Source organism: Engystomops pustulosus, chromosome 1 (assembly GCF_040894005.1).
Source record: "Engystomops pustulosus chromosome 1, aEngPut4.maternal, whole genome shotgun sequence".
Taxonomy (NCBI): domain Eukaryota; kingdom Metazoa; phylum Chordata; class Amphibia; order Anura; family Leptodactylidae; genus Engystomops; species Engystomops pustulosus.
In genome coordinates this window covers 79,653,153-79,666,892 of record NC_092411.1, presented here as the reverse complement: position 1 = coordinate 79,666,892, position 13,740 = coordinate 79,653,153, and the positions used below count along the sequence as shown (strand labels likewise).

Genomic DNA, 13,740 nt, shown 5'->3' with positions numbered 1-13,740 from the left:
CAAAATAAACTCGGGATTAAAATTTCTGGATTACTGTCAGGAAAAGGATGAAGTCTTAGAAAACCACATTGATGAGGCAGAATAAATCATACAACTAAAACGGAATTGTCATCCTTGGCCGTTCTTACAGTAAAGATCTCTTTCCGTTTACTGAGAACCATATTTTCTTCTATTGTTAAGGGATATCCTCCTGTCATTTGCACATGCTAAGGGTTCAGAAGTTCTGCGGAGTTGATATTTCTATTGACCTTTGAATGTTTGTGTTTGAACTACCCAATCCTGAATGTGAGGAGACCTTTCTTATTGGCCTTATTTTAAAGGGGAGTTTTTAAAAAAATATTTTCTCATGCTTATATTTGTGAATATGCTGGACAGTGCTTTGTGCTTGTAAATAGAGAATGCCAGCATCTATGTGTGTATTTATTTTTTTTCTTTTTCCTCCTCTTTGTGTATTAGACTAAAAACAAGCGATGTAAACTACTTCCTCTTATTCTGGCGGCTCCACTAGATGTTGAAAAGGGAACTGTGATTATGGTGGGAATTCCTCCAGAAGTTGAGGGTTCTGATAAAAAGAAGTAAGATCTGATTAGTCTTCAATTTTTTTATTTCTTTTTTTGGGGGGTGGGGGGATACAGTACAAGGTGTTTTTTTTTTTTTTTCTTTTTTCTTTTTGAAAGCTTTTTTTGGATGTGTGCTACCTGTAACCATAGGCTTGGGTAAGGTTAGCAAGCGGCCTCCTTTACTTGAATGAGCAATGCAGCCATTTGCCTGTATTTCCCACTCGACGGTACAGTCAGTGTAAAAATATGGCAGTGGATAGAGCATGCTCCATGTACGGCTAGCTGCATGGCTCTTTATGGAAAAGGGAGGGGTGATGAGCCCTCCCCTTCTCCAGCCAGTGGCATGCTTTGCCAGGGTACCGGCCCTGGCCTACTATCGGCTTGTCTAAAAGGAGCCTAAGATTGTGGCTGAATTCTTATTGTATAAAGTTACACCATATTTTTCTCCACTAAACCACCAGCCCCTTAGGTAGGGTATAAAATGTCCTTTCTGGAATTCCCTGTTTTATATGAAGTCTCACCTATTTACCCATTTTAAACTCTTCTCATTTTAAAGTGAAATTAAAGTCATATTTTGCTTAAGAGGAGTCCAGCCTAAAGCCTGCTGGATGAGGCATCACTTAAGATGACCCCATCTTCGATTTTGTATTACCCAAGACCAAACTTATTCATGCCCTACCAGACTTGTAGTTTAATGGGTAAAATTTGGTGACCGGTTCATGTTAAGGGAATTTGTTCGCTTAAAAAGAGGTGGTATATTTCTAGGAATGTTCAGTGAGGACCTGACCTCTGGGACTCTCTGGTTTTAGCTATGTGTCAGCCCCTTAGAAGTGGTTGCAGTGCTAGACCAGCATTGCATTCATTCTCGAGGGTCAGACTGATGGCATATCTTGAAATGAAGGAACCTCCTATGACCTGGCATGAAGTTTTTAAAACTTGTCTTTTTGTATTAAAAACATTAGCTTTAAGTTTTATAACACACTGTAGTGAATACCTTTTTTCATTTTTCTCCAATATTTATTTCTATATACCATTTTATTATATTTAACCTCCAGTTTCTTTGGTCGAGCCTTTGAAAAAGCTGCAGAGAGTACAAGTTCTCGGACGCTTCACAATCAATTTGACATGTCTAGTAAGTGCATGTATGATTTATGAATTGCACTGAGATGATGGGAGTCTGTCCAGATTTGTTCTAAGCTCTGTGGCTGGTTGCACAGTAACTGCTACATTGGCTTTAATGAGGTCAGGCTGAAGGTTCAGATTGACCCATGTCCCTCTTAACATGTCTTGAGTGGTTGGAATTTTACCAGCCATCCTGGAGGGAGGAAGTTTGGGAGGGAGTTTCTTTCTTCAGAAGTAGCTCTTTAACCCTTTTATGTACACTTCAAGAGACCACTTCTGGTTATTGTATAATATTCTGGTTTCCATATCTGTGTACAAATAAATTACAAATCTTTAATGCTTCTTGTTCTGTCTAATTTGCTTTTAGTTGTCAACCTTAAGACAGAAGACCGTAGCAAATTCCTGGATGCTCTTATTTCTCTCCTGTCATAAGGTATGTAAGTAAACTTTACTTATTGAAAGCTCTGGTATTTTACCTATTGCTTATGTTTAAAATCTAACTAAAATATCATTTTCCCGGTTTGTTTTTGCTGTGGCAGCCAGAGTTTTGCATAAACGATGCAGAGTAAAATATACATTGGAGCAGTAACAATGGTAAACATTGGCTAAAACTTTTTGTATGCTAATAAACGTGACTTTTTTTTTTTTTTTTCCTTCTCTCCCTTCTTCTAGGAAATTCTGCTATTCAAGAGGGCCACGGCAACTATCGTACTCGTCTTTGTGTAAATGTTGTGTTTTATCCATGTTTTACATGTTTGTTTTTATTTTAATGTGCAAAATTTAAATTATGGCTGAAGCTTTTCGGCAATAAAGAAACATTTTATCGTATTCGCTCTTTACTAGCCCCCCAATCATGTAAATAAAACATTGAAGCCATTGAGACTGCTGGTCATTTGTTAACTTTCTGCCGTGTAGTGTTTATGATTAGATTCCATACTGGTAGAGAAGGTTATGTAGACAAAGCAGCTGATCGTCAGGAAGACTTACTAAATGGGTTAAACAACTGTGAATTTGTAGTATACAATGATTCATTGACCTGACAATTTCACGGAGGGTGTTGTAGTGGCCAAGTGATTGTATAAGGTTTGGAAAGCTTAGTTTTCTGACTGTAGATTTCAGACTTTCTACAAACATTCTAAAAGTAATTAGCCTTTATCATTTTACTTTTTATGTTCCTTTCACCACCACGACAGCACTACCAGAGAAGGGCCCCCAGGGACAGGAAACCACCTCCTGCTCCAGTGGTTTTCTGCCCTTGGAAGGGGACCTGCGCACAATGTGTTGAAGTGAAATCTCTATTACAGGAGCTTTGCGAGACGCTGCAGAGTGTGGGACACTGAATGTAGCCTCTGGTTGGATGTATGGTACCTGATCTGTTGAAGCCTGACACAAAGACCCCATCAGACCCAGCTCCAGGCTGTGCACATGTGTGCCTACCGGAAGCTATTGAAAAACTCCTTCAGTTGCGTGGAGCAGCTCTGTTCAAACCAGTTGGAGCCCAGGCTTTGGTAGTCCTCCCCCTTGGTTATTCATGGTAAAATTATAAATATATTTTTATTAGTATTATCATATGATTACCATTACAGACCAGATGGGGAATCATGGCCATGCCCCCCTCCCGTCAGCTAGTGGGCTATTTAAACTCGGATACAGTTTGATGGCGGTATCATCTTCCTGGCGTTTTTCAGCATGGTGACTTTAAAAAAAAAACGTGCTGCCACTGAAACGCCCAGAACCCCAACCTCGGTAATCATGTGGTGCAGAGTCTGAATCTGCTTTCCCTAATGTACATGTCATGTCCTACTTGGCTAGCTATCCCATCTATTTTTCCCCATGTCTCTTCTCGGGATGTCATGTGAGAAGGATGATGTCATCTAAAGTCGTGTTGCATCTGCAACATCTACACAAAGTATTTATATGATCACATGAAGTCCGCGGCGGCGTGGGCAGGAGTGGCAGGCGTCCATCTGATCGAGTACATTTGCAATAAATCATGAACAAAATGTCAAAAGCCCAGGGGGTAGGAGCACAACTAGTCACTGACTTGGACGAACATTTTCATCAATGGTCGGTAAGGGGTTAAAGTGCTTGTATTTGGCAAGAATATCCCATGCACTCCATCTTTTCTTTAATGTTTCAATCTGTTAGACCTTCTTCAGGGACCGGATTGTTGGTGGATAGAGATGGAGAGTCGGCCCAATTGGGATAGATAAGCATCTTGTGTATTGCAGCACACTGACAGCAGAGGAAGCAGAGATCAGTGTGCCACAAGACACATCTATCCCAACTGGGCTGACTCTCCATCTCTATCCACAAGCAATCTGGTCTTTAACGTTTCAATCTGTTAGACCTTCAAAGAATAGATGTGGATTGGTGATGATTTAATGAAGAATATTTGCATTTGAACTTCTGAGTGCCAAGTTTATGAGTTATTGAAATAAGAATTGTTACCCTACTCGTGCACCTACTATGTTTTTGTTCCACATGGTGGAGTGACTAGTATTAATAATCTACAGTTACTTGGAAATTCCCGGTGGTGTTTCATGCTGGATTAGTGTTTCCCTCAGTTCCAGAAATATACTGGCTCCATCCCGAATGGAGTCATGTGCCCTGACACTAGGGATGTGTTGTGAGTAGAGATGAGCGAGCACTAAAATGCTTGAGTGCTTGTTTCGAATAACGAACCTCATTGAAGTCAATGGGAGACTCGAACATTTTTCAAGGGGACCAAGGCTCTGCACAGGGAAGCTTGGCCAAACACCTGGAAACCTCAGAAAAGGATGGAAACACCACGGAAATGGACAGGAAACAGCAGGGGCAGCATGCATGGATGCCTCTGAGGCTGCTTAATCGCACCATTATGCCAAAATTATGGGCAACAGCATGGCCATGACAGAGTGACAGAATGAAGCTAGATAGCATCTAAAACATCCAATAATTGACCCTGACACTATAGGGGACGGCATGCAGCAGGCTAGAGAGTGGCATTACGATATACCCCAAATGGACTCAGGCTTCAAACCAATTAAAAAAATTCCTTTTGGCGAGGATAACTTGTAGCACTGTATGTATCAGTATTTGGTCTGGTTATGGCGGCAGAGAGGAACCAAAGGAGGTGAGCAAGAAGCGCTGAAATGATTTCCTATGTGAACAAAAGGTTAACGGTATATTTAGTAGATAACACAGCATGGTGGCGACATAGTAACGTATCTGGTGAAACACCCGAAAAATGAGCCTGAGATGGAGATGGCGTCTGGAGGCTGCTATGGAGACGAGGTGTGGAGGCAATGGGGACGGTTATGGCACCCGAGGTGAACGTAAGGAGGTAAGAAAAGAGGAGTGAAAAGATAGATTTTAGAGGTTGAAGGTTGCTGCAGTTCAAACGATGGTAGTTGGATCTTGGGATGGAGCTGGTGGTTAGCTGCCAGGCGTAAATATCAGCCTCTGCTTATTTCTCAATTGCAAGGATTTCATACAAGCTCTCTCATTGAAGTATCCACACATGGCTGACCCCTTGGTCACATTCGGTATCTGTTGAAGTTGATAAACTTCACTATACCAAAATTAATTTTTTTCTTTTTAGCCATTTACTTTTTTTAGCCAAAGTTCTATTTCATAAATAGAACTTTGGACACGGTTTCTGCACATGTGTGTGGATTTTCCACTCCTGATACACATGTAAATTTACAGTGTATCCATGTGATATACTCTTCTGTATGGATTTGTATTAGGCTTCTTTCACGTACACTATATATGCTACGTCTGGGTGTAGAAGTGGAGGAGTAAGTGCTCCACTTCATCCATTCTCCATAGAGGGCATGTTTTGGGGTTTTACATACAGTCAGAGGTTTTTTGGTTTTTTTTCCCCCCCCCGACATGGTACAATTATACACACATGCACTTCTATTATATGGCTGCCGTTCATACATCTAATATATGGCTGTGTGAAAGGGGTCTTAGTTTATTTCCTCTTTCCAGTTGAGAGAATATACAGCAGAAAATTGGCATAGATAGTGTGATCTGCAAACTTTCTGTATATTCAGCTATGCTGTGGGACACTTCTCCTGGTCCTGTAGAATTGTGCGCTCACTTCTCCTGGACAGGTGTAGGCTACAGCTAGTATGCAGGGCAGGATTGCTCTGTGCCAGCCCATTCTGTTGTCCTGCCCTTGGTGCGGAAGTGGCGTAAGGGGTGGGGGTGGGGGCAATAATCATCAGAAAACTGGCGTACAAGCCTTGATAAATCTCCCTATCCAATGGTTAGCTATATGTAATTGCGCCTAACCCTACATCATCCATTGCCAGATAAATAATGCCATTGGTCTCTGTCCTGGCTGGTTGTATCCCACCACTGAGTTACAGGACAAGTCTGAGCTAGCACCTGGGCGTTCCTAGCCCTAATCCATGTGCTGGCACATACATCCACTGCCTATCTGACTGGAATTTCTTTTCATTTGACTGGACATTTCGCAGCAGGCCTAAGGGAAAGAAGCAGACACCTTCCACTGAGCCAGAAAAAATGAGCTCTGACAACTATAGACAGGGTTGTTTATATTTCTGCTGCAAGATTTGGTAAGAGGAACCTAAAGAAAACTCGAGCATATTATGTGTGAGAGGAATTTGCTGCAAGTGGCTGGGCCATGTCCAACTTTCACAGGCTCTGTATCCCTACTCAGACTGTTTATATAGTCTTCTCCCAGTAGGATATGGCTACTGGCTGCAGACACTGGTAGAGGCGGGTGACACGCTCATTTTATTTATTTTTTAAATTACCCTTTAAAAAATGAAACCATAAAATATGCTTTGGCCATTGTACTTAGAAAATGCCTTGTATCACTCCTGTTTTCTCATAAATTGGAAGCTCTTGTGAGCAGGGCCTTCACTGCTAGTGTTTGGTTTTCCCTATACATGGACCCTTTGAAATGGAAAAGTCTGGACCATATGCTGCTTGCATAGTAATAAAGATTGTGGTACTACTTACTTCCTCTCAGCCAGAGTCTGAGACCACATGGAACGGTGAGTTTAACACCTGTTCACACATGGTGAGCCTTTTTTCCTGTTCACATGGTGCGGTGTTGCATGGCGTCCGCCGCTTCTGTGGTGCGGTGCTGGTGGGGGCCCGGGCCCGGAGCCATGGGGGCTATGCCCGCCAGTATGGGTACTGGGGGGCAACCGGGTCTTGGTCCCTGCCGGCGCTGTGCTGCGGCGGGGGTGGACGCCATGTGATGCTGCACAAAATAGCGTAGGGACCCACCATAAAGAGGTCACCGTGAAGTGGTTGGTGGGCTTATACAATTTGATCAAAATGTAACTAAGAACCTCGAGTTCGTTATATAATGTAGCCTAGCGGCATTAGATCATTGTGTGATGTGTGGATGTGCGGTCCAGTTCTTTTTCTCTCCCCATGTTGGTTTAGTATACTCTATCCCTTCATTTATTTTGTTTTTCCTGGTACCAGCACTCGCCCCATTCGACCCAGGTGTTTTTAAATTAGCAGGAGACTGCATTTAGGGTCCGCCTACTTCCTCTCAGCCAGAGTCTGAGACCACATGGAACGGTGAGTTTAACACCTGTTCACACATGGTGAGCCTTTTTTCCTGTTCACATGGTGCGGTGTTGCATGGCGTCCGCCGCTTCTGTGGTGCGGTGCTGGTGGGGGCCCGGGCCCGGAGCCATGGGGGCTATGCCCGCCAGTATGGGTACTGGGGGGCAACCGGGTCTTGGTCCCTGCCGGCGCTGTGCTGCGGCGGGGGTGGACGCCATGTGATGCTGCACAAAATAGCGTAGGGACCCACCATAAAGAGGTCACCGTGAAGTGGTTGGTGGGCTTATACAATTTGATCAAAATGTAACTAAGAACCTCGAGTTTGTTATATAATGTAGCCTAGCGGCATTAGATCATTGTGTGATGTGTGGATGTGCGGTCCAGTTCTTTTTCTCTCCCCATGTTGGTATAGTATCTGAAGCGGAAGACAGCCATGTTTTCAGGGAACACTTTATTTTCTATGATTCTATGTGTTTAAAAATACAAATCACTAAACCTGGCTTTTTACTGACTTAAAGGGAACCTGCACCTGGGGCCAAATTTTAGTCTCCCCCGTGCCCCCATAGCCAATGCTTATCACAATCCCAAACAGTTTTTAATGGAAACCTGCCATTGCTTGCATGATGAAATCATGTGAGCAAACCACCCTGTAGGCTACTTAATGCTGATGCCGTCACATAGTTTATTTAGGCTCAGCGAACTTTAGTTCAGCTAAAAAAAAAACTATTTTCTTACATGTAAATGAGCCCTTCCTCCTTCAGGTGCCAAGAGCTGTGACGTCACCAAGCTCTCGGCACTTATCGCCAGCCGGCTGTCCGAGACCTAGTGTCTGCGCATGCGCGATAAGTGCCGAGAGCTTGAGTAAACTTTACCATATGCTTAAAAAGTTTCCTAAACAATAGGTTGTAGTCTTCAAGAATGTTGAATAGATAAGAAAGAAGGCACAGTGCATTAGGTGAAATTTAATTGGTCATCTTGTTGCATACTAGCCACCACACTATGGGGGGCATTTTCTTCTTCTTTTCTCTCTTCTTTTGCCACTCTCCCAGCAACCGTTTTCCATGTGACATCTGATATACCTTTAGAATCCAGATGTGGATGTTTGAAAAAATTTGCACAATTACCGTAAAAAGTTGTAATATTTTAGTACATTAAAACTCCACTCATGAACAGGCTTAGGCAAACTTTAAAATGGGGCTGCTTAAGCATCTAAACTGCTAAAACCAATAGACTCATGTCACAGATATGTAGGCTTTAGTGATATAAATAAGGACTGCTGCAAGCCCTGGGTATCGCACAAGTCACCAAGTAGAGGGTGCGTGTAGAAGAATAAAATCACCAGGTATTTGGATGACTCACTGCCCAGGAAATAGGCGATTATGGTGTAAGCAAACATACGGGTAGACAGGCTAATAGGAAAACAAGTCTCCAGAACAGACCATTCCCTTTGCCAGGTCCAAATGAATGACAAACACAAAAATAACATATGGTGATATAGTATAGTATTTGTATATATATATATATATATATATATATATATATATATATATATATATATTGTCAAAAAGAAGATAAGGCAAAGTAGTCCATGATTTTTCTCTTAAATAGGAAATGTACTCTTTGGGTACATTCACACATATTAACCCTGGATGGTCTGATTGTTTCTACCATATACTGCAATACTACTGTATATCTAGCAGCAATATGTAGCGATCCCCACCTCAGTATGAAGAGGGCTAAACCCGTGAGCCCTCTTAAACAGCCTCAGTGAAGAGGTTAATTACCGGACCATTTTTAATGAATTTTCATGCTTATTGATTTAGGGGCCACAACTTTCTTTTATTCTGAAATACAGTAGACATTTGTTGCTGCATGTTTTCCGTGACACACAGGTTAAAAATAAAATAGTTGTGGCACCTTTTTTCCATTATTAGTTTTTTGTGTGTGTGTGTGGGGGGGGGGGGGGGGTTAAAATTACAAACACTAGAGAGAAAAATCTTCTTTGTAATGTATAGTATTTTTTATTTCAATTTTCAAATTAACTCAAAATGACCATTTTTTTTATTATTAAATGAATTCCCTAGACTATGATGGTCATTTTCATATATAATATGTATAGTCTGGGGCAAACAGGGTGACTATGACAATGTTTTTTTATAGTGTAGTGGGGAATTTTTTTAGTTTATTGTTTAAAGGGGTATTCCAGGAATATGAACGTCTGACACAACAACCCATGATGATATAAATAAATGAATGTAATAAAACTCAATATCATTAGGCACAAAACGGAGCTTAAATAGTTTGATTTTATGATTTACAAAGTTTATGGCCTCTCTAAAGTAGGTGGAGTTATGACTAAGATGGCCGCCTCTGGAAACTACAAGTTCCATGATCCTTTAGTTCTCAGTAACTCTTCCTACCACTTGTGCTCTGCTCCCAGTGATGATATAACAGACTGTTACCATATTAATGATGTGTAACTGCCATCACCTCAACACTGGCCATACTGGATACACTGCAACCAACCGACTACAGCCAAACGTAGTGGTGATCACATGACCTGCCCAGGCAGGTGCGGGACATGTGATGTGGACATGTGACCAGCGGCCATCTTCTGTCCTTTGTCTGCTCAGCAACGGACCGCGCGGAGGAAATTAACGGACTGATTAAAGGGCCAGTAGCATTTTAATTCTCCATTACAATCTATGTCACCAGCATTTTCTGCTAAGGGAAGCAAAATTTTAAATAACAACTAATTACATATAAGCTTATATTTTGAGTACCCATTTGTATATGAATTATGCTGATTCCTGGAATACCCCTTTAATATTAATGTGTATTTTTAAATATTTATTAACCCCTTCGTGTCTATGCTATTTTAGACCTTTAGGACCAGGCCTGATTTTTAAAATTTGCCCTGTGTCATTATAGGAGGTTATAACTTTTTGACACTTTAACATAACCAGGGGATTTTGAGATTGTTTTACCATCACACATTGTACTTCAAAGTAATATTCAAATTTTGATGATATCTTTTGTGTTAAGTTATGAAAAAAACTTAAATTTGGCAAAAATTTCTAAAAATTCTTCATTTTCATAGTTCAAAATGTTCTGCTTTTCAGGCAGATAGTCATAGCACCCAAGTAACTTTATAACTAACATTTCCCGAATGTCTGCTTTATATCGGCATAGGGTTTTATGCATCTTCTCTCTTTTCTAGGTTGTTAGGAGGTTCAGAATTTTGGGAGCAATTTTTCTCATTTTTATGAAAAACGCCAAAACCCTTATTTAGAGGCACATGCTCAGCTTTAACTGACTCTGAGAGGCCTAAACAGCAGTAAACCCCCATAAATCATGCCATTTTAGAAACTACACCCCTCAATGTGTAAAAAATCAACTTTAAGAAATATGTTAACCCTTTAGATGCTTCACAGTGGTTAAAACAAAATGGAGGTCTAATTTACAAGCTGTCATTTTTTTTAGACAATATATTAATTTTGGCCAAAAATTAAACCGTCACAAAGTATTAAATTACAAAAAACTCCACAAAGTTTGATACCCAATGTCTCCCGAGTATGAGGATGCCCCATATGTGGTGGTGACTGCTGTACGGGCGCACGGCCGGGCATAGAAGGGAAGGAGGCGCCATTCAGAGCAGATCTGCAATGTCACATTGTACAGGCTATAAAATGTTAATTTTTTTGTAATTTGGACATATGGGGGATTCTTTTTTTGTGGATGAGATCCACTTTTCAGGTACATCATTTACGGGGGGGCTCAATAGCCAATAATCAGATTTTATTAACTCTTTCATGGTGATGGTTAAAAAAAATCATTAATTCTTGTTTATGGTTTTTAGCATTTTTTTCCTTGGACGTTCACCGTACCATAAAAATAATGTGTTATCTTTATTCTACGGGTCATCACGATTACGGCGATACCCCATTTATATGGCTTTTTTATGGTTAACTTGTTTTGCAGAATATAGAACTCATTTTGTGAGACATTTACTTGTTTTTGTATCACCATGTAACAATGGGCAGAACATTTATATTTTTTTGTTTACAGCGCTGGTTTAGAGCTTATTTTTTGCGAGACAAGCTGTACTTATTCTTGGTATCATGTTGGGGTACATTTTACTTTTTGATCACTTTTTATGCACTTTTTATGCGGTCAGATGTGAAAATTTAATAATTTTTGTGAGGTTTTTGTGTGTTTTTTTTTTACGGCGTTCACCGTACGGGTTCAGTGACCATTTTATTTTATTTGACGGGTTGTTACGGACATTGTGATACCCAATATGTTGTGGTTTTTTTGGTGATTTTCACTTTTTTTATGTTTTATATGATTACTGCATGGGACGGGACTTAAGGGGACTTTTATTCTTTTTAAATCATTTTTTTTTAGTTGCACCTTTTTTTTAAACTTTTTTTTACTGTTTTATTTTGTCCCAGGGTGGGACATGAACAAGTGATCATTTGATCACTTGTTCATTGTAATATGCTGCAATACTAATGTATTGCAGCATATGACATAGTCAGCCTATGCATTCTGCATAGGCTGACAGCTGCACTGTTAGATCGTGCACAGTGCACGATCCTAGCAGGCAGCTGCCATAGGCAGCCCAGGGGACCTGATCGTGCCTCTAGGTTGCCATGGCAATGATCGGCACCTCCGTGCCCGGCACGGAGGGTGCCGATCGTCGCGCCAATACACCATAGACGCCGCGGTCACTATGACCGCGGCGTCTATAGGGTTAAACAGTCGGGATCGCGATAGTCGCGATCCCGGCTGTTACTGCGGGATCCCAGCTACCGCGTACCACTGGGATCCCGCGGCGATCGCAAGGGCTCAGCTTCTGAGCTCGGGCGATCGCCATGACGTGATTCTACGTCAAGGTGCGGGAACTACCCGCATCCTATGACGTAGAATCACGTCAGGGTGCGGGAAGGGTTTTATTTTGTGTGTTTGTGTTTTATACGTCACCCAGGTTTTTTACTTCTATTTTTCACCTGTATCTAGGGCAGCTGTAAGAGCCCCAGTTATAGGGAGAAACGATCCCCTCTGGGGGCAGATTTTGGATCAGATCTGTACTGTGTCTGATTGGCGGTGACAGTGCCAGCTCTCCGGGATGTTGCAAGGATCAGAGAAGGAAGGTGCAGTAATAAACCACATCTCCCTTCTTCCTAAGGTCTCTGGCTGTCTCTGACGGCCGGAGACCGGGTCCTGCTTCAGCGATTAGCACAAGAGTAGAGGAGAACTGCTGCGACCAGCAAGACCCGCGCCCATTGACATCTAAAGTCAGGAGAGTGGTCAGGATCAAGTTAAAATATGATGTACTTTGGTGTTACAGAAGACATTTCTATTTTTTACACAATAATATGTATGTTTATGTCTATGCCTAAAGAGCACTGAAATTAAAGGAAACCTACCTACCTATAAAGGTAAATCGGGTGGTAGGTGCCTCTATTGGACATGAGGATAGCCTCTTTGATCCTCCTACCACATATCTTAGGCGCGCAGCTCTGAGGAGCTGCACACCCTCGTCTGCAAAGCCTGCCGTCTGCGCATGCGTAGAACAGAAGGCCCACAGCTGTGCGGTCACTGCTCCGAAGCCGGAGCTACTGCGCATGCACAGACTGCAGGCTTTGCGGACAAGGGCATGAAGCTCCTCAGAGCTGCGCGCCTAAGATATCTGGTAGGGGGATCAAAGAGGCTACTTGTGCGTGGAGTTGCTGCACCGTGTAGCCTCAGCTCCGGCTACTCCACAACCCAGTAGCCTCTTTAGAAAATCTGCATTTTAGGAAAATAAAAATTATGAAAAGATTGCGGGGACTTGAGGATTAGCCCTTTAAAGGGCTATCCTCACATCAAATAGAGGCACTTAACACCCAATCTACTTTTATAGTTAGATCTGTGGTGGTAAGTTTCCTTTAATAAATTAATGTAAATATCAGACCTAAAATGGTTTGGTAGCAGCATGTGATGTGCCCATTGTGATTTCAGATCTTAGAGATATGTTTCTTTAGTACTCTACAATCTCGAGTATTGCTTTGTGTGAAAACCGCTAGTTTCCTTTCAATAACATTCCTATGTAGTGAGAAGTCCTTCCCAGCAGGGTCATAAGATGTACTGACACGGCCAAACTGGGTTCCTTAGAACTTTCTGTGCTCACATGCCGCATATCATTTTTTTTTAACTGACAGCTACTGAGTCACATTGTTAGTCACTAAGAAAATATTCACATTGTAATGTTCTTATCCCATTCCCACCATTCCTTATCTTTACACTGCCCTGTGTGCCTGGATTCCTAATGCTCTTCTGTACTGTAAGGTGATGAATCAGAGAAGTGCTAGATAATAACATTTCTTGTATTCTCATCACTTTTATTTTTGGCCTATACTCAGGAAATACTATAGATATCTGATATATACACCTCAATTCTATGACACTCCATCTATCTCATGATCCCCTGATTCAGTTGATGGTGCAGTAAGGTGGTACTCTGTTCACT

The 13,740-nt window shown here is 41.6% G+C and overlaps 1 protein-coding gene across 1 annotated transcript in view; it reads left to right on the top strand.

Annotated features, from left to right (window-relative positions):
- CDC45 (cell division cycle 45) overlaps window positions 1-2,562 on the top strand; it is a 33,583-nt gene extending 31,021 nt beyond the window's left edge. Inside the window, exons 16-19 of the mRNA XM_072144505.1 lie at window positions 457-575; window positions 1,616-1,692; window positions 2,050-2,115; window positions 2,355-2,562. Of these exons, the coding sequence (XP_072000606.1) occupies window positions 457-575; window positions 1,616-1,692; window positions 2,050-2,114 (261 nt within the window). The 3' untranslated portion in view covers window position 2,115; window positions 2,355-2,562. The remainder of the gene's footprint in view (window positions 1-456; window positions 576-1,615; window positions 1,693-2,049; window positions 2,116-2,354) is intronic.
- Window positions 2,563-13,740: the final 11,178 nt, after the last annotated feature.